Source organism: Macrotis lagotis, chromosome 1, assembly GCF_037893015.1.
Source record: "Macrotis lagotis isolate mMagLag1 chromosome 1, bilby.v1.9.chrom.fasta, whole genome shotgun sequence".
Classification (NCBI taxonomy): Eukaryota; Metazoa; Chordata; class Mammalia; order Peramelemorphia; family Peramelidae; genus Macrotis; species Macrotis lagotis.
Window position 1 is genome coordinate 277,517,698 of NC_133658.1, and position 21,245 is coordinate 277,538,942.

A 21,245-nucleotide genomic window follows, 5' to 3' on the forward strand; every position below is an offset into this window, starting at 1 on the left:
TTTGGCTGTAAAAGGGAGAAGAGATCTTGGATAGCTAGAGGCAATGGCAGGGTCAAAAGAAGGTTTTTTAAGAGTAGAGAGTGAGGGGAAGCTAGGTGGCTAGGTGGTACAGTGGATAGAGTACCAGCCCTGGAGTCAAGAGTATCTGAGTTCAAATCCGGCCTCAAACACTTAATAATTACCTAGCTGTGTGGCCTTGGGCAAGCCACTTAACTCATTTGCCTTGCAAAAACCTAAAAAAAAAAGAGTAGAGAGTGAGCAGTGCATGTTTGTAGGGTGAAGGGAAGTAGGTTTGGATTAGAAGGAATTAAACTTCCCACACTTCTTCCTCTCTTCACCTTTAGTTGAAGACTCTTACTTCACTGAGAAGATGGAGGCCATTTAACTGAGTTCCCCCCTTCTCTGCTTCACTTCTCAAAATTCCTTAATTTCATCCCTGAATCTCTCTTCCTTTGCTCCATTTCCTTATGATGAGGTAGTCCTTCTCCTTGCTAAGATCAGTTTCTACCTGTGCCTTTGATCTCATTCCTGTTATCTTCTCCAGCTCTCCAACTTTTCCTGCCTACAAACCTGCCATAGTTCCCTCCTTCTTAAAAAAAAATTCACTTGGCTCTATACATTTTTCTATATATTAACTCCTAGGCTGAGGTCATTGACTTTACATATTATTTTCTGGGTGTAGCTAAATGGCTCAAGACCTGAGTTTAAATCTTGTCTCAGTCCTTTACTAGCTATGTTACCTTGGGTGGGTCACTTAACCCCAGAGAAGCAAATAGTAAACCATTCATGGACAGAGAATGGTCCATGGGATCACAAAGAGTAGAATATGACTGAACAATAACAACAAAACTTCTCAAATTCACAACCTTTTATAATCTAGTTTCTAACATCACTTAACTGAAACTGCCCTCTTCAGAGTTATCAATGACTATACCCTGAAGAAATGATGAAAGAGGGTAAAAACATCACTTGTACAAAAATATTCATAGCAGCCCTGTTTGTGGTGGCAAAGAATTGGAAATCAAGTAAATGTCCTTCAACTGGGGAATGGTTTAGCAAACTGTGGTATATGTATGTTATGGAACACTACTGTTCTATTAAAAACGAGGAGGGATAGGAATTCAGGGAAGCCTGGAGGGATTTGCACAAACTGATGCTGAGTGAGATGAGCAGAACCAGAAAAAACACCGTACACCCTAACAGCAACATGGGGGAGATGATCAACCTTGATGGACTTGCTCATTCCATCAGTGCAACAATCAGGGACAATTCTGGGCAGTCTTCAATGGAGAATACCATCTGTATACAGATAAAGAACCATGGCATTTGAACAAAGTTCAAGAACTATTCCCTTTAATTTAGAAAAAACACAGATATCTTATTGTCTGATCTTGTTATCTCTTATACTTTTTGTTTCTTCCTTAAGGATACAATTTCTCTCTCAACACACTCAATTTGGATCAATGTACAACATGGAAACAAAGTAAAGACTGACAAATTGCTTTCTGTGGGGGTGGGGGGAGGGAAATATGATTGGGGAAAAATCATAAAACTCAAATAAAATCTTTAATTAAAAAAAGTTATCAATGAGCTCTTTATTGCTAAATCTGATGGCCCTTTCTCAGTTCCCATCATTCTTGACTTCCTCATTTCTGTCCTTTGGCTTCCCTGGCTTCTTCAAATTGTGACTATAATCCTATCTTCTACAAGTTTTTTCTAATCTCCCTTTAATGCTAGTGCCTTTCCTCATTCCTCATTCCCAATTTATCCTTTATCCTGTTTGTATATAGTTGTATATAGTTATTTGCATGAAATCTCTCTCTTTAGACTGGAACAGAGTCAGTTTCTACCTTTCTTTATATCCCCAACTGTTTTGTTTTTGTTTTTTGTTTTTTTGCAAGGCAAATGGGGTTAAGTGGCTTGCCCAAGGCCACACAGCTAGGTAATTATTAAGTGTCTGAGGCTGGATTTGAACTCAGGTTCTTCTGACTCCAGGGCCGGTGCTTTGTCCACTGTGCCACCTAGCTGCCCCTCCCAACTGTTAGCCTGGCACACAGTTGGCACTTAATAATTGATTGTTGACTGACTGGATTAGGAAATGGAGATTAAGAGATTAATTGTTGAAGTAGTAAAGTATTCTCTGCTTCCTCAAACTTTCTTGGGACATATTGTGTCCAGATCTTTCCTTTGTCCCCTTGACACTATATCTTGGCTTATGCTTATTTAGTATGCATTGAAACCTTGATTTTCTCATTTGTAAAATGAGCATGAAAATACTTGTATGACCTCATAGTGTTTTTGGAAAGCCCTTTTTATAAGTAGACCAAGACCGCAGCTGAATGAGGTTGAGGAACTGAAAGGGAGTCAATTTCACATGACCCAAAAGCACAGAGTCTGTACCCAGAACCCCATTCAAGACTTGCTGTCTATTCACCTGTGTTGTCTTGCCCTGGCAGGTAACCACTGATCTTCAGCAAGTGTCTGATCTTCTCTTTGGAGATCTTCAGGTACGTATCACAGTTACACACCTAAGGACACCAAGACAGAGGGGTTAGAGGGGATTCCAAGTAAAATATGTGAGTCCTGTAGCTGGCAGACAAAGCCACTGGCTGAACCATTAACAACCAACTTGCCATTAGCAGTGGTCACTTCTCTTTTCTTGGTCTTAGTTTCCCCTTCTCTAAAATGAGGGAGAGGGCAGAGAAAAATCTTTAAGGCTTCTTCCATTTTTAACAAGCTATGATTCTATTTGAGTTTCTCTAATGTTATACTACTCAGGCCAAAATTTGGTTAAGTTACATTCTTTTAGGGCATCCCATCTCATTCTTTTTTCCTTCCCTTTTAGGGTTCAGTGGCCCCTTCTGTGTGCCCACTGTCCTGTTCTCTTCCAGTCGAGGAGGAGGATCCTCTACCTGGGTCTCTGTTCACATCACCACCTTATGCAGGTGCCCATCCTCCTGGCATTGCAGCTTGTCTTCAGATTTAGTCACTATTTAGTGTGGGAGGTCAGGGTACATAGGGCTGAGTCATTTCAGGAGAATCAGGCACAATGGCAATAGAGATAAAAGTAGAGCAAGAGGGAATTGAGTAAGAGACAGGTCATGCTCATACGGCATCATTGGTGCTCCTCAATGACACCATGGTCTGAGCCGGACCATAGGTGGCATCTGTGTGCTAGGGAAATGGAGGCATCCAATTTTCTGCCTCTCATCGTTTTGTAGGTCAGAATTCTGCTAGGAGCAGGCAGTGAATGAGCCAAGAGGAGGGACTCAGGACGGGAATTTCCCCACCAAGAGAGGGAACAGGATTGAGGGAGGGGTCCGATCTCTATGCTCAGAGAGAGCGAGCCTGGCTACTGTGTGACCCGTAGAAGCTGTTGCCTCTCTATGGGCAGGAAGATAATAGGAATGTCCGGGGGGAGGTGAAGCTGCCCAGTGAGAGGGAGCCCGTGGTGGGAAAAGGGCTGTGGGCCTTCACTTCCCTGCCACACCCTTCTCCCACAGGCCCTAAGAATTGCAACATGTATGATGCAGCTCCATCGTGTGACCGTGTAACAGTGTGACTTATTGATACAACTGGCCACCCACACACTCCAAGGCTAGAGAGGGATAAAGGCAGAGAGCAGCTGGGCTGTCACCTCTGATTTCACCTTCTGATTACTGATCAGCCAAGGCCCTGCATTCCTTATGTGGGGGCTTATCCTTGGATTGGAGCCTTACTTTTACCTCCTGCTAGGACCTGCATCTTCGCCACAAATGCTTTCCATTGTACACAGGTGTGACTATAGGGTTTCTAAATAGCACTTTCAATGAGGTCCCTTCTCTGTTGGGGACCCGAAGCGGCTGGTTGATGTTCTCTCCCCCACAGCTGCCAGGCCAGGGGACTGCGGTGTCTTGCTTTGCCTGTGAACCTTTGGCCCGCTGGTCAGTCATTGCCAGCAACCGGCCAGCCAGGTCTCCCTTGGCCCCAGCCTGCCTCAGTCTGAGAGCTGGCTCTTCCCCCGGAGCACTGAGCCGGCTGCTTTCAGACCCATGACCTGTCCGTGGAGGTACGAGGGGGAACCCAGAGCCGGTGAGGGAAAGCCAGATCCTCCATGCCTGAGTTCTACCCCTCACTTCCAGTTCCACAAAAGGGTTTGTTTTCCCCTGACCTGTCATGTTAAGATGAGGAGTGGGGGTGGGGAAAGAGGAGAAAGGGCCCTGAGAAGGAGGTGCTGATACAATTAACACCAAATTCATGGGAACATTCTTCTTTTTCTCGTTAAGGATGATGACACAAAGCCTTTTCGGTGGGAAAATATTTGAAGGGGGCTGGGAGACACCTCCTAGCCCCACGTTCTGCCAGTGGCTATTTAGTCAGTGAAGAGTTTGTATCTGAATGCAGAAACAGTTCAAGTGGCTGGACAGAGGTGGCTGGTGGGGCAGATCTGCCTGCACCCCCATTCTCTGTGCATGGCTTCACCCTCAAGGAGCCAGCGGCAGGGTTCAAGCCTGACCACTTCTTTGCTCCTTCCCTGGCCCTGGCATTCCTAGACCTCCTCCCCCCAGTGACCTTCCTGGCATTGAAAGAGTTCTTTGGGAAGAGTCACTCCAGCATTGTTTTGGCAATGGTGGTAATAAGAGCTAAGGAGAAAGGAGAAGAGGGGTGGGGAACCCTGATGTACAGAGCTGGGGGAATGGGGCAGGGAGGAGACTAGAGCTTCCAGCTCTGCCCTTTTAAAACTAGCACATCCACTGTGTGATTCCCTTCTGTTGAGGGGATGTTCAATGCCCTGGTCTGGAGGCTAAAGGCATGGCAGTGCGGGCCAGAGGTGCCCTCATAGGCTGGGCCCTCTCTGTTTTGGGCCCGATTAGATTTGGCCCATGGGGCTGAAATAGCCAGTCAAGGAGAGACAGATCTAGCTGTCCTGGGTCAAGGAAGCATGCTCCTGGGGAGGAGCCTCTGATACCAGCTCACACTGAGTCACCAGGAGCTCCTAGACAAAATACTCATTGCCCGTTCTGAAAAGGATTCTGGCTCAGTCATCCCCACCCCTCGAGAATTACAGGTAGTGGTTTTCCCACGGCAATGCCACTGTTAGCCTGGGAGTGGGAACCAGCTGGTCCAGGGATGTTGGCTGGGGGACTGGGGTCAGCCTGGCCTCAGGTGACAGTACTGTGGGTTTGGGCCTCTACCTGCCAATTGGCAGCTGAGATCTCTTTCAAAAGCTTGAAAAGCAAGTTCTGCCCTGTTCACAGCCTTTAGTGACTCTTTTCCTGACTTCCTCTTTTCTTTTTTCTTTTTATTAATTTTTATTAAAGATATTATTTGAGTTTTACAATTTCCCCCTCAATCTTACTTCCCCCCCCCCATGGAAAGCAATCTGTCAGTCTTTACTTTGTTTCCATGTTGTACCTTGATCCAAATTGGGTGTGATGAGAGAGAAATCATATCCTTAGAGAAGAGACAAGAATTCTAAGAGGTAACAAGATCAGACAATAAGATATTTGTTTTTTTTCTAAATTAAAGGGAATAGTCCTTGAACTTTGTTCAAACTCCACAGCTCCTTCTGACTTCCTCTTAACTTTCACACCTTGACCCTGCTGTGGGTGGTTCGAGAAGTCTTGTCTAGGGGATGCTGGGCCTGTTAGTTTAGCCTTGAAACTCACCTGGAGACTAGGCTGCTTCTTTTTTGCCTCTCAGTCTGCACACCTAAATTGCTCCTCCCTCTGGACGCTCAAGCCTGGAGGATTCACAATGAGTCCCCAAGGATGTCTCACTCTGAGAACTTCCATGGGAGACTCCCTCACCTCCACTCCTTGCCTATTTCCCTTGAAGTTGTCTTTCTTTGGTTTCCCTATTCTCAATTCAATTGAGTAAACATTTCTAAAGGCACCAAAAGACCTCTTTAAACCTTTGTCTTATCAATAGAATGGGAACCACTGCAAATGAAACATGACAGGTCCCTAGTTCCAAAGAACAAAGAAATGACATTGGTGTTTTCAGCCAGCAATCCCATTCCAAAGGACAGCCAAAAGGTTTCTCTTTCCTCACCTGAAGTCTAGACTAGTAGGAGCCCAGATGATTCTCACATTAGTGAGGATGGGAAAAGGTGTAATTTCTCTAACAAGAAAGAATTCTGCATACTCTTGGAATAGGTCATATAAGCCCACGGCTTTATATGAGTGGAAGCCACTCTCTTCTAGCTCAGCTACTGATTGATCAAGCAATTAACAATTATTAAATACCTGTCATGTGACAGACACTATGCTAAGCACTGAACAACAACAACTTATCTCTATAGTGCTTTAAAGTTGACAGGACTATTTTTTTCTCTCACAGAAGTCTAGTGATTATAAATAGAGTAATATCTCTATTTTACAGCTGAGGAAAATGAGACACAGAAAGGGTCACTTGCCTATGGTCACACAGTAATTCAACATTATAATTGGGATTTGAATCTAGGTCTCCCAACTCCACAATTCCGTGCTTTTCCCCCACTGTACTTTTCAGGAGCTTGGGACGCTCTTCTCTAGGAACAATCTACCTGAACTTCTTGTGGGAAGGGTGCTGAGGTCACCCCTGGGCAGCAAGGGAATTGAAATGAAAGCTCAAATGGCCTGGAGCACCTATGTTTTGGCCATCAATCATTCTGTCTCCCAAGAGAATCATTCTCTTCCTTCCTCCCTCTTCTCTGATTCATCCTTGGCTCTTCCTCTTTCTCACCAGGCAGGTGGGGTAAGCATAGCAAGGAAGGAAGGGCTGTTCCAAAGCACCTGAGAACCTGAGCCATGAAGCAATCTGGCCTGGGTCTCCAAGAATGGGCAGGTACCATTCCCACGAATACTTCATCATCCCCTGCTATGTCTTGTTCCCTGCTTCCTGCCTGTCTCCCTGGGGAGACTGCTTCCCGATGGCTTTCTATTGCTCTCCTCCCTTCCCACTGCATGTCCCATCACGAGGCTGGGCACATGGAGCAGGAGCACCACATAAAATTGTTGAAGTGAATTGACTATAAGATAGTGAAGAGCATTTGGCTAATTCTGGTGGGCAGGCATCTGATTGACATTGCATCATATACATGATCCTGGAAAGCATCTGGTCCTATTTGGCTGACCCCAGATAAACAGGCAGGTGAGTTTCTGGGAAGGAGTTCTCAGGCTAGTGGTTCTCAGGCCATGTGTCTGCCTGCCTAACTTCCAAGGTTCTCACGAAAAGGCAGTAGTAGCACAGAGCTTTAGAGAAATGATGCAGAAAGCAGGACCTTATCACCAGCTGCTTCCTGATCAGGGAAAGCCCCTGTCTGAGGCCAGTAGGCCCTGGATTCTCAACCCCAAGGACTCCCTGTTGGATCAAGAGAGCCAGGGGCAGGGCTCTGCCAGGTTCCTGCTATTCCCTTTTTAGGGGCTGAAGGAAACTTAAAAATAATAATAATAATAATAATAATAATAATAATAATAATAAAATATGAAATATTTTAATATAAAAAGTTTTTCTTTTTAAATCTGTGATCTGTTATATCAATCTCACCTGTTTGTTCCCTTTCCTGTAACCATCTCACCCAGGGAAGAGCAACAACAGGATGGGACAAGATATACAATAAAATGCAAATAATTCTTATTAATAGAGTCCTTGAAAGTTTACAAAGAGGTTTTTTTTTTTTGCAATAATTCTGGGAAGTGGTTAAGGCAAGTATTTTTGAAGCTAGGTGGATAGTGGATAGAACCCTGTGCCTGCAAACAGGAAGACCAGAGTTCAGATTTGACCTCAGAAGCTGCTAGCAGTATGACCCCTTGGCAAGATACTTACACTGCCTGCCTCAGTCTCCTCAACTGTAAAATGGGGATAATAATACCTCCTGAGAGGATCGAAAAGATAACATTTGTAGAAGAATAGTGCTGAGCACATAGTAGACAATAAATGCTTATTTTTTTAAATTCCCATTTTATAGAAGAGAAATCTGAGGCTCACAGAGTTTTACGTATTTTGTTCAAATTATCAAGTGTCTGACTCCAAGATCCAGATCTGGGTATTTACTGGTCTATAAATAAGCCTGTTAAGTTTGTGGAGGGGAAGAAATATATATTATCTAAATAAGATTATCTCTCCCACAGTATAAGTATAAACTGGTCTACAAACAATAGGCACTTAAAATTTTTATTGTAAGTAAAATATAGGACAACTGAAGACCCTTTTTGTTCAGAGAAAAAAAGTTCATCCTTTTAGTCTGAAATAGTCATGCGTGACTATGGATATTCCTCACTAGGATTTTGCCCCTGCTCTCCCACCCCAAGGAAAGAAGGTGAGAGAAGGGAATAGGGATGGAGAAAGAGGCAAAAGCAAAAAAAAATTCCAAAATCCAGACAAGTTACAGCACCTCTCAACACCACCCTTTTTATTTATTTCTAAAATACTCCAAAGATGAATGAGAAGCTGAGAGATACTTGAATACTGTCTGAAACTGGTCTGTCCTTGGGAGATGCAAAGGTAAGTGAGAACAGCGGGGAGAACATTTTATATCACTTTCCTTGGGATTTTAACAAGCTGCTTGTTTCAGGTCCATGGCTCCTCAAGGGGTCCCACCCAACCAGTGCAGTGCAAGAGGGCCTGAGGGATGAGCAACCTGACCTCAGGAGGGGTAACATGCAACAGCACCTTCTGAAAACACAACTAGCCTGGGAAACACACCCTTGAGGAGTGTGGGAAAGTCCTGCCACACTGGGCTGGGGCTGCTGCCCAGGCTCGGGGAGGCCCTGCTCACACCTTCCTTCTGAGTCATAGCAAGAACTTTCACATCAGCTCACTCACCTGTGTGAGAAGAAGGGGAGGAGGAGGCAGGGCTGGGGTGGTGTGTGGGAGGCTAGGAGAATCGGTCCCAGTCAGGGAGGCTGACAAACAGGCCAGTGCTGCAGGAGAAGGGAAGGAGGGAAGGAAGTGGTGCAGGGAGGGAAGGCAGGCAGAGATGGAGAGAAGGAAAGGTGAAGAAGGAAAAGAGGAAGATATGTTAACTGAGGGAAAGTAGGTAACCCAGGCTCTGGGAATGGGTTTTGAAGAACATGGCAGATTTCAAGGGTCAAAGGGAAAATACCAAGAGGTATGAATTTTGTCCAAGTAGCCCCCCCCCAAAACTATTATATATGGGTATTTGGGTGAGTATATGTGTCTTGCATTTGTGAACAAAGTAGGAAAATGGAAGGCTCAAGGATGGGATAGATTCCTGATGGAATTGGAAAGAATTTAGCCTTTGAAGGAGAAAGTGATGGTGTGGGGATTATAGAAAGTAATTCCCAAGGGAATGGGGAACTGGCTTTTGGCAAAAGCTTTCTTGGTAGATCTGAAATTTCAATTTGCACCTTTGGCTGGAAAGGAAACATAAGAATTGGGCAGAGACTGGTGAAGGATTTGTAGGCTTAGAAGAGGACAATTTAAGTTTGGGAGATGTTTTCTCACTCCAAAAGGATAGAGAGGGCCTTCAGTGGCCCTGGTCTGGTGTCTAATCTGGCATCTAATCCACCACTCCATTCCTTCTTTGGCATTTCTGTTTTGCCAGTTCACACACAAGCCCTGGTCCTCTGGTGTGTGTGGGGGGGAGTGGGGGGATGCTCAGCAAATGCTGTCTGGTGCCTAGCCATTTGTCCATGGTGGGGTGGGGAGAAGGGAGGGAAGGAGAAGACTGTTCCCAGAGTTTAGCTCCCTGAAAGAGAGGCAGGGGGCGGGCCAGGGGGCGGGGTGGGGGTGGCCCAGCTCTGGGAACTCACTGGAATTCCCAGCAACGCCCCTGCCTGGGGAGAGTGAGTCTGATCAGAGGAGAAGAAAAGAGAAGAGAGGGTAGAGGAAAGGGAGGGAGTGGAGGGGGGGAAGGGGGAGCCAGTCTGTGAAGAGAGTCAATGTGTGGTTATGGATATTTGAATATAGTCTATATGCTCTTTGAAAGATTCCAGCCAATCAGGAGAGAGAGCTGAGAGCCCTTCCAAAGCTTTACTGCCTCATCATCTCCTGAGTTTTTCAATCTGTACAAGGGTCTTTCACTTTAGATATCTTTGTTCTTTGGGAGTGCCCCTCACTTTATGCAAACTGTGGAGCTTTGTGAATCAAATTTTCTTCTGAGAGTGTGACATTTCATAAAGAGGGACCTGAATTCGAATTCTAGTTCTGACATTTACTAACTGATCTTGGGCAAGTCACAATTTCTCAGCCTCTTACCTATAGAATGAGGACAATGATATTTTTGCCACATACTTCAGAGTTGTGGTGGATAAAGCATTTTGAAAATCTTAAAGTAATACACAAATGTTAACTGTTATATATACATTTTTTCTTCTGAAGAGCTTAGTTTTTTCTAGTTCTTATGGATATTTGCCTGCCAGAGTCCCTTCTCTGCCTTCAACAGGACTTAATATACATACAAACACAAAAATGCACTAAAGGAACTTTGTTAATAAACAGATACTGGTCTTTTGTAAATCCAATTGGTCTTAGTATTTGAAGTTGGGTTAGGTGCTTTGAGTCTGGCACTTTGTCTCTTCTGTCTATCTCTCTCTAGGCCCATAAGGCTAAGCACACATGAGCATCAATAAGTTTCTATTAGATTTAGAATCAAAGAGTCTGGGTTCAAATTCCAATTCTTCCATTTACTACCCATATTATTGGTTAAAGTCACTTCATCTTTCTATGCCTCAGTTTTTATTTGCAAAATAGGTTAGATTATTTCTAACATGCTTTTCTACTTTGAACCCATCACATTCATAGATAGTCAAAGGACTGGACAGTTAGGCCCTGGGAGTTGGTCAACTTTGTAAAAAAGTGAAGTCTCTATATGATTATAGCTTCTGCTTCCAGAGGTTCAGATGAAAGGATGAAGGAGCCTGTTTACATATGGATTCCAGATCACAGTACATTAAAAGAATGAGGATAAGGAAGATAGGAATAGGAAGCAGGAGAAAACACACACAAAAAGGCAAGAAACCATATAAACAATCTACTTGTGAACCAAAAAAGAACTGATGATCAAACTGTGTACAAATTAGGTTAATTTAACAGAAAGCATCATTTGTGCATTACTAAATAAAATTTAGGACAATAAGTGAGTACACTTAAATAGTAGTTTGGTCTTTAATTTAGGCTTCTCTGGCAGGGCACAGCAGAACTCATGGAGGCCCTTACAAATACAGTATTCATCTCCCAAAGCCACAAAGAATTCAAGAAATAATCTGACTTCAGGTGAGTCATATCCTTGGCCTCCTGACAGTCTTAACTGAGTAGATAACACTGACCTGAGCTGAATCCTCTTATTGACTGCTGGGTCTTCCTTTTAGAAATTCTCACATGCTTTCCTTCTCCACTCTCCCAAACATATCTTTGCTGAAATTCAGCCAGGTTCTTCAAGATAAAAAGTCAAAGCAAAATCATTTGCTCTGCTTGCAGGGAAGGACTATGATAGAGTCATGGGGAGGATGAAGATCAAGAACCCAGCTAAGGTGATCTGGAAAAGTGAGCCCAAGAGTATGTGAGTCATAAGGAAGGTTGTTTCCATATCCCCCATCTCCCAACCAGTATCTGTCTGCATTGTCTTCAAGAGGACAAGTTGCACTTAGGATGATGGTACAGAGCCTTTTATATCCAACTTCTGAAATGGGAATAAGAATACTCCTGTAATTCAAATAGACATCAAATGCCACTGTCCTTAGTAAATGAATTAGGATAAGCAATTTGAAATTCTTCCCAATGGAGTTCTCCCTTATTCACTGAATCTTCCTAAAAGAAGGACCATGGAAGACCTCCCAAATAGGAAAAACAAGAACTGTAGAAAAATCTGTCCTATGTTCACAAGATAGTAAATTTACAGTGCTCATTCACTTAGGAATTAGGACAGATTAGGAAAATAAAAAGGTTCCTGGCTTGTAGATTTAGTCAAGTCCCTAGAAGATCAAGCCATAATAGTTTAAGAGAAACTTAGGGGCATTTGGGGATTGCTTATGGACAGTGAAATGATATTTAAGAGGACTGCTCCATGGTCCTAAACCTCTTGTGGGAGCCAGTTTCCAGTCTGTATGTTTCCAAAACATTACATCTTCTGTTGATACAATAGAAAAAATGAAGGAAATAGTTCTAGAGAACTACTTTCAATTCTGATTTGAGACCCTTTTCAATCCACAGACGCACATGAGCCCATGGATATTTCAGCATCATTCAGATTCAGTTTGGGGAATATTTTGATCTAGTTTATTTTTTAACCACAGCATGTATTGATTTTTCATAGATTTTAGAACTGGAAGAAGCCAAGTCTAACTTATTTTACAGATAAGGAGACTGAGGGTTAAAAGGGTTAAGTATGTTGTTCAGGGCACACAGATAGTAAGTAAAAATGTTGTAATGAGAACACAAATCCTCTGCCTCCATAGTAGGGACTCTGGACAGGTGTGCTATTGCTACTGTTTTTTTGAAGAGTCCATCATCATCAGATTAGTACATTTATCTATAGTACACAGTTTGACTTAGTCAAATCTTGCCTGCAGCCCCATTCCTCCAGAGTTTGAGTGACAGTGAAAGTTGTTTGCAATTTGCTTGCTGTTATATGGGTGCTTTTAGGGGTGGTTGCCCCTACCCCCCAACCCTTTTCCTCTGCTCTGTTTGACATATTTTCCTACCAATAATGTGAATCTTCTGTCTACTTTAAGAACTGACTGCTCATAGTCCTCAAGGCCAGTGACAGCTGTCTGTCTGCTACCCCTAGCTCACTCAGAGCTATTTGCAGCTTTCCCCATCTCAAGGACTGATCTGATTTCACTTCAGTACCAGTGTCTGTTGGCCTTCTTCCCCCCCATACCCCAGAGCTATTGATTTGTTGGTCTGTCTGCCCTCTCCCCAAAGGACTAAACTGTCAAACAGGTGTTGTTGGGGGTTGATCCTGGGCCAAAGGGCTGGGAATGAAAGGCAATGCTCAGATCATTAGGTCCAATGGCTGAGGCCAAATGATCCTCTTAGCACCTTGGGCAGCCACCTCTAGCCTGGGCCGGGTGGGAGCCAAAGGAAAGAAGGCAATTAGAAGGTGTGTGAGAGGAGATGGAGGGGAAAGAGAATGATTGAGGAGAAGAGGGGAGGGGACACGGGAAGTGATTTGAGCTGAGTTAGCCATAAATCTGAGACTGCCAAAGCAGAAATCCCTGGGAATACTGGTGTTAATATCTCTCACTGTGCTGGGTAGCACTGGTCTCCCCTTATGGATGTTTTCTTTACCAAATCAATCCTTCCTTGTTCCTACAATGCTCCTTTACCTATGCCTAGCCATAAGACACCCAGAGACCCTGTCTCAGGAAGACATGGGTCATCTCAGAGATGGAGAAAACTTGTCCATCTGTCCTTTGCCAAGAAGTGGAACAATTTCCATTTTGAAGTGACTTTTCCTGGGTGTTAGATACAGCAAGTACTGAGGCTTGGAGAAGTCAAATGACTTATCTCTTTTGACACAGTTAGTAGGAATCAGGGCTAGAAAATAAACCCAGAGTTTCAGACAAGAGTTGTGGAGTTACTCAGATAGCAACTGAATATCCTTGTCTCACCTAACCCCTCTATTTGTTCAAGTAGAACAGCCAGTTTCATCTAACAGATTTGCTCCCTCTGTTATCCCCACTGTCACTTATCTTCAAATTCTGTCTTCTGGCTCATTCCTTACTGCCTATAAACATGCTTATGTCTCTCCTTTCCTGAAAAAAATTCTCACTTAATCCTTCCTTTCCTGTAAAAAAGCACCCTAAATATTTTACCCTTTGTAACTAAATTCCACAAAAAAGGCTGTCTACAAGAGGTGTTTCTGGTCTTCTCTTACTCTCTTCTTAACCCCTTATAATCTGGTTTCTGACATCATTTAACTGAAACTTCTCTCTCTAAAGTTACTAATGATCTCTTAGTTGCCAAATCCAATGATCTTTTTTTTTCACTCCTCAATCTCCCTGACCTTTCTGCAGCCTCTGACTCTATTGCTCATTCTCTCCCCTTTAATATTCTCTTCTCAGGATTCCATTTTCTCCTGATTCACCTCCTACCTATCTGATGGCTCCTTCTCTGTTTCCTTTGCTGAATCCTTTTTCAGATGATTCCCTGTAGCTACAGGTATCCCTCAAGGTTCTCTTCTGCCCACCCCCTTCTCTTCTCCCCTTATACTACTTGCTGATCTCATCAGCCCCATGGATTTAATTGATATTTCTATACTGATGATACTCAGATCTATTTATCCTGCCCAAATTCTCTGCTGACCTCGCATTTCCAGCCACCTTTTATCTCAAACTAAATGTCTAATATATAGCTTAAACTCAATATGTCTTACCTTTCTCCCAACACTGTTGCCCCCATCCCCTATTACTATAAAGGATAATGCCATCCTCCACAACCTAGAAGTTATACTAGATTCCTATCTCTCACTGTCCCCCATTCCCCACTCCATACCCAAGCTGCTACTTTCACCTTTGCAACATCTCTTGAATAAGCCATCCCCTTTTCTTCTCTGACACTGCCTCTACTTTAGTGTGGATCCCCATGACCTCACACCTGGATTACTGTACTAGACTATTGGTGGATCTGCCTGCCTCAAAACTCTCCCCATTTTAATCTATCCTCCATTAAAGTGCAGATCCAAACAGGGTCAATCCCTCCCCTTCCCTCCAAAAAGCTCCAGAGGCTCTGCCTTATCACCTCCAGAATCAAATGTAAAAGGCTCTGCTTGGCATTCAAAGTCCTTTCTACCTTCAATCCAGTGAAACTGGCCCCCCTGGCTGTTCCACAAACAAGACACTTCATCTCTAGACTCTGGTCCTTTCCAACTGTTCTCCCCTCCCTGAAATGTCCTCTTTTCTCTGCTCTTATTACCAGATCTCCTTGGTTCCTTTAAGTCTCAAGTAAAATCACAGTTTCTAGAGGAAATCTTCCCCAACCCTTCAATTCCACTGCCTTCTCCCTGCTAGTTAACTCCTGTTTATCCTGTATGTAGCCTCCTTTGAATGTATTGGTATATATGTTGTCTTCTTCATTAGATTATTAGCTCCTTGAGGGCAGGATCTGCCTTTTGCCTCTTTTTTTTTATTCCCAGTACTTAGTAGTATCTGGCACATCATATGTTTAATAAAGGTTTATTGATTAACTGATTAATTAAAGGAGGATTTAAAAGGTAGAGATCAGTTGTGTAGGAGATGTATTCTAGGCATGAGGAATAGACAGGGAATATTTTCATTCAAATCATGAAACCATCTTTATGATCAATCCTTCCTAGGTGTTTGTGTTTAAGTATAATCTAAAATTGAGGCCTCAGCAGATCACCCTTTTGGTTTGGTTAAGACACTTTGGAAAGGACCTGAATGCTGTTTACCCAAAGCAACTTCCTCTCAGAAAACACCAGGATCTTTGCATTTGTTCTCTTCTCTCTAGTCTAACTGAATGTCATTCCCCTCCATGTTCTTCGTGTTCCAGCCAAATGGGTTTCTTTGCCGTCCCTGTAAACAGCATTCCTGCACAGGTCATCCTTCAGACCTGGAATGTACTCCCTCATTCTCAGAGAATTTCTTGAGTCCTTCAAGGCTTGCTCAGATTCTTCCTCCTACACAGGATCTATTCACCCTCCCCACCCTGCCCTCCACCCCCCTGACAGGGTTCCTAAATTTACCTTGTATTTATCTTGAATATACTTTGTATTTGTTCATAGGTGCACATTATTTCTCTTGTTAGAATGTAAGCTCTTAGAAAGCAAGGATGATTTAAAAATTTTTTTAATTATGAACTTGATTCACATCCATAAATGTGAACATTTCTGTCTCTAAAGAACACAAAAAAGAAGGCTGCATTTGAAACCACGACTGTTTTTTTTTAAATAACTATTAAATCTCTGTTACTTTCACTGGTTTATAGGGAACTGCTGGGGAGAAAATCCTGATAATCAATAGTAGATGACCAACTTCTTGGCAACCTTAGAGAGTTGCTTGTGGCACTCAGACTTGCCTGTGTATGTCAGGGGTTATACTTGAACCTGTTTTCTTGTCTCTAAGATAGGCTGTTTATGTACCCAGTAGGCACTGTGCTAAATACTAGAGACACAAAGAAGCCCCTGTTCCCAAGGAGCGCACAGTCTAAGGGGGCAGAAAACATGGAAACAGACAATGTTTCTATGTACAAACAAGCTCTCTCTATATATGTATATGATAAATTTGGAAAGGCAATAGAATTAAGGAGAATAAGGACAGGATTCCTGTAGGTGGAGATGAGGAGGGAGAATGTTCCAGACCAAGGGAATAGTCAGTGAAAATGACAAGAGTCAGAAAATAGAGCATCTAGTGGGAGGAACAAGAAGGCCTGTGTGTGTGTGTGTGTGTGTGTGTGTGTGTGTGTTAAGAAAACTGGAAAGGCAGAGCGCCACAAGCAATTCTCTAAGGTTGCCAAGAAGTTGGTTATCTACTATTGATTGTCAGGATTTTCTCCCCAGCAGTTCCCTGAAAACCAACAAAAGTCACACAGGAAATGGGTCAGGTTGTCCAAAGCTTTGAATGCCAGGGTATTTTAATTTGATGCTGAAAGTCTTAGGAAACCACTAGAGTTTACTGAGTAGGAAAGGTGACATGATTAGACATGTGCTATACAAAGATCATTTTGAAAGCTTGAGTAGAGGATGAATTAAAGCAGGCAAAATCTTGTAGCAGGTCAACCAACCAGCAAGCTATGAGTCCACTTATGACATGGCAAGGGCCTTCACTAATGTCAGAAGAGAGAAAAATGGGGGAGTATATGAGAGTTGTTAGGAAGAAAAAAATCTGTAGACCTTGGCACAGATTGGACATGGAGAGTGACTGTGTGAGAGGAGCTGACAATGACCTTAGGTTAGGAACTTAGGTAACTGGAAGAATATTGGTATCCTCAACAGTAATAGGGAAATTGGGAAGAGGGGAGAATTTTTTTGGGAAAGATATAATGAGTTTAATTTTAGTCACCTTGAATTTATTTATTTATTTTTTTAGATTTTTTCAAGGCAATGGGGTTAAGTGGCTTGCCCAAGGCCACATGGCTAGGTAATTATTAAATGTCTGAGGTCAGATTTGAACCCAGGTACTCCTGACTCCAAGGCTGGTGCTCTATCCACTGTGCTACCTAGCCTCCCCTAGTCACCTTGAATTTAAAGATGTAAATTAGAGATTTGAGACAGAAGGTTCACAGAGAGTTATGGTTAGATATATTAAAATTGAGAATCATCAACATAGAGATATTTGTAGAAACCAGAGAAGATGAAATAACATAGAGCCAGAAGAGAAGAGGGTCAAGAGAGAGGGTCCTGTGGGACACTGGTAGATGAAGATCCAGAAAAGGAAACTGAGAAGGTAGGAGGAGAATCAAGAGAGAACAATGTCATGAAAACTTAGAAGAGAGTAACAAAGAGAAGGTTACTGACAGTGTCAAAGAATGCAAAGTGCAAGAAAGATGAAAATTGAGGAAGGGCTATTAAGTTTGATAATTAAGAGATCATTGGTAACTTTGGAGAGAGCTATATATAGGATAAATTTGAGTACTTCAAATAGACTGCAGAGAGTTAAGAAGAAAATAGAAGCACTTATTATAGATGACTTCAAGGAATTTAGTCACAAAAGGGAGGAAAGATTTGGGATGATAGCTAGTAGGGAAGGATGGATGGATCAAGTGAGAACAGTTCAAGTGATGGGAGAGACATGAGCAAGTTTGTGGGCAGTAGGGAAACAGCCAGTAGACTGGGAGAGACTGAAGATAAGTCAGAAAGTGAGAATGATAGAAGAGGCAATCTGCAGGAGAAGACAGGATGGGCAGACCGGCCTCTTTTTCTTTCCTTCCTTGGGTCCTTCCTCCCTAACTTGCATCTCTCTTACTCTTCATCTCCTTCCCCCTCCATAACTCTGTTCAGAAATATAAAAGCTCTATAGGCCATGTGTAAAAGTACATGCCTCCTTCTGTCACTCTAATCAATGACTTTTTTGTCAAGAGATGGAGTACATAAAAATCATCTCCACAATCTTTTAGATATGCTCCTTCAACTTAACTCTCACAAAAACACTGAAAGGTAGGTGCTACTTACCTGAGAAAGGTAAATGATTTGCCCAGGGTCACACAGTCTGAGGCAAGATTTGAACTCAGCTTTCCATGATTCTGAGTCCAGTGCTCAAGCCAGGAAGTATGATTAGCCTTGCAATTGTTCCAGCATTAATAATAATTCTTATGTCTTTTAAGGTTGCTTTTTACTTAAGAGTACTGTAGTGCCTGGATAGATTAATCACTTAGATCTATTCTTTTCACTCTGCATCAGTTCACTCTTCCCAGATTTCCCTGAAATTGTCTTTCATCATTTCTTACCCTGAAACAGGAGAACAGGGTCTGTTTTGTTTTTGTCCTTGTATTCTTAGGCTGGCACACAGTACTTCATAGCTCACAGTTAAAGCCTGGGAGAGATCTCAGAGACCATCTACTCTAACCCTCTCCTTTTACAGATAAGAAAATAGGTCCACTGAAGCCAAAGTAATTTGTCTAAGGTCATACAGATACACCATAACTATTTAATAAATTTTAACTGAATGAATGAGTTTTGATTGAGAATGGGGTTATAAGGGAGTCTAAAGGGGCATTTAACTATCAGAGCCATATATTAGTGGACAAAGGAAAAGGAAAAGAAATATTTTCTTTGTTATATGTTTTCTGAGTTCCCTTTTTGCAAGGTTAAGATTCTGAATTTGTAGTCTAATCACACACTTTCCTTTCCAGCTGGCTTCCTTGGGAAAACACCCATCCCCTCCAGCAATAGGGAACCTTTATATTGAGACACCAGTCTTAAATCTGAACCCAGAGCCAAGAGAAAGAAATTCCAGTGACATCATAGACCCTGACACAGGGATGAGGAGGAGAGTAATAATTTCATCCTGATATGGTGATGGGAGGGAAGAAATATGGACAAAGAAGATCACAGCATTATGCCCCCCCCCATATCTTCGCTATTTTGAAGATTTAGGCTGAGAAAAGCCCAAAGTCAAAAAGGCTGAGAAATTAGTGCTATTTAAGACAGTGCAGGCTAAGTCAATATGTTTTTTTTTTTAATTCAAGGTGTGGACTAGATCACAGTTCATAAGACCCATACATCTGAAAGAAATACCTTTATTTGATAAATGAGAAAACTGAGACCCATAGGAAGAAAGTGACAGGTAAAAGAGGTACCTGAATCCAGGTATTCTGATTCTAATCTGATAGTCTTTCTGATGTATTATCCATTCTCTAAGATCCAACTACAACTGAAATAAGTAGGATCTAGACAACTGATAGAATATTGGCTTACAATGCTTTAGGATTTAAAAAGCATTTTTCCTACTATAATCCCATGAGGTAGGTAGTATAAGAATTGTGATTTCCATTTTATAGATGTGGAAACCAAGGTTCAGAAGGTTTAAGTTACTTTTCTATTGGATACACAGGAAATATGAGAGTTGGGTCTCCTGAATCCCAATCCAGAGTGCTTTCCATCATTGCTTGTTTCATCTTGTTCAGTTTTCTAACTTTACACATGTGAAGACTATGGCCTATGGTGGGGAGTAACCTCTTCAAGGTCAAAGAGGTGGTCTATGGTAGGAAAAGGAACAGAATCTGAGCCTGATAACTCCCAGGATGCCACACTGCCACAAATCTGCCATCTTAACAACCTTGGCTAATTGATCACACCAGTATCTCTTTTGGAGTCCATTGTCCCAAGAGTCTTAGGAATCCTGTCTTTTTTCCTCATTTGACTTAAAAGGCCAGCAGCACCAAATGATGAGGAAAAGCCCTTGTTCCTAAATTACTCAATGATCTCTCAGGATTAAGAGATCAAAGAGTTTTCAATCTGAAATAAGGGAGCTAGAATGGGAGCTGACGGCATGCCTTGAAGATGTACATTCCTCACAAGTGACTTCAGTGGGGTCCTCTGGCACAGTTCTGTGCCTCCTCCCTTTTTGCCAAGAAGGGTGTAAATTTTTTAAGATGAAACTAACTTAACTGGGGATCCCAGGAAACACAGAGAGACTGTACAGGTTAGTGAGAGAACATTGGAACTAGAATCAGAGGAGCTGGGTTCCAGACCTGGATCAACCATTAATTTAAGTTTGAGATCTCTTTGGGTTATTTCCCCATCTGAAAATGAAGGGATTGTACTAGATCAATGGTGTCCAACTCAAATGGATCCCTGCAGGCTGCATTTTGACTCAGAAAACCACAAATTAACATTACCTATGTTGCTTTGTATTTTTCTTTGTTTTGTTAACCAGTTGTTAACCAGTTTGCTGGTCAGTGTGAATTAATACAGGTTGTCAAAGTTGCAGATTTGATACAGTGCAGTGTACTGGGAATCAGTACACTTAAGTTCTATTCTTTTCTCTACCAGGGACCCTCTGAGTTATTAGATAGGCCACTCCCCTACCATGGGCTATATGTATAAAATGAAGAAATTGAACAAAATGATTACAACCACAGATCTGATGTTGGCAAGTCTCTCCTGGCTTGTGGTCAATGGACTTCGAATTTGACCTCTGGGAGAGATAATCTGGAAGGTCCCCATCAGATCTAAATCAATGGCCCTATGAAAGATTCAACTTTTTAGTGTCCTGACTGTGTCAATAAATCTGCCCCAGCTTTAATGGGCTCACATGTGCAATAGGAATGCTGAAATTCTCACCTGTGAGAGATAGAGGCCAGGGGGCTTAGGCTGAGCAACTTGTCTTTTCCTCACACGTTGAAGGGAAATCTGGACACCTTGACTAATAGTTACCACAAGCAAAAGGAGGAATTACAATGGTTTAGGGATTGAGCTGGTGGGAGTAAGGGGTCCTAGGCCTAAACAATATCCCAGCAAAGTCATTCCATCCCTGTTTGTGATCAGAAAAAGGTAATTGTTGTTTCTAGTTTGGAGCACAAAAGAACAACTCTTGAGGTTTATTATTTTTATCTCAGAGCAATTTGTCAAGCCTCTAGATTTCAGGACAATATTCTAGGACAGGGATGGTGGGGAAATTAAAGGAACCTGAAATGGTTGACTTGGCTGATATATATAAAACCATGGAGGAAGAAGAAATAGATATAAGATTTTCTAAACTAAGCACACAGACATAGGAATGAACTATATTGGACTGAAAGACTGAGCCTCTTCCATTACCTGTCCTAGTGTGCATCCTGTCACCTTGTCTATATGAAGTCACCACATTTAGCACCTTCTGAGGCCCTAGCAGTTCAATCGCTAGCTTTCAAGCCGATTC

At 42.5% G+C, this 21,245-nt stretch overlaps 1 protein-coding gene and 1 long non-coding RNA gene across 8 annotated transcripts in view; one reads left to right on the top strand and one right to left on the bottom strand.

Annotated features, from left to right (window-relative positions):
• Positions 1-4,631, top strand: part of LOC141505091 (uncharacterized) — a 44,514-nt gene extending 39,883 nt beyond the window's left edge. The window contains exons 2-3 of the long non-coding RNA XR_012473543.1: positions 2,457-2,507; positions 2,846-4,631. This is a non-coding gene — a long non-coding RNA (uncharacterized LOC141505091). The remainder of the gene's footprint in view (positions 1-2,456; positions 2,508-2,845) is intronic.
• EXD3 (exonuclease 3'-5' domain containing 3) overlaps positions 1-21,245 on the bottom strand; it is a 441,427-nt gene that overhangs the window by 28,194 nt on the left and 391,988 nt on the right. For all 7 annotated transcript variants that reach the window (XM_074210605.1, XM_074210606.1, XM_074210599.1 and 4 more), the window contains one exon: positions 2,435-2,528. In XM_074210605.1, coding sequence (XP_074066706.1) covers positions 2,435-2,528 — 94 coding nt within the window. The remainder of the gene's footprint in view (positions 1-2,434; positions 2,529-21,245) is intronic.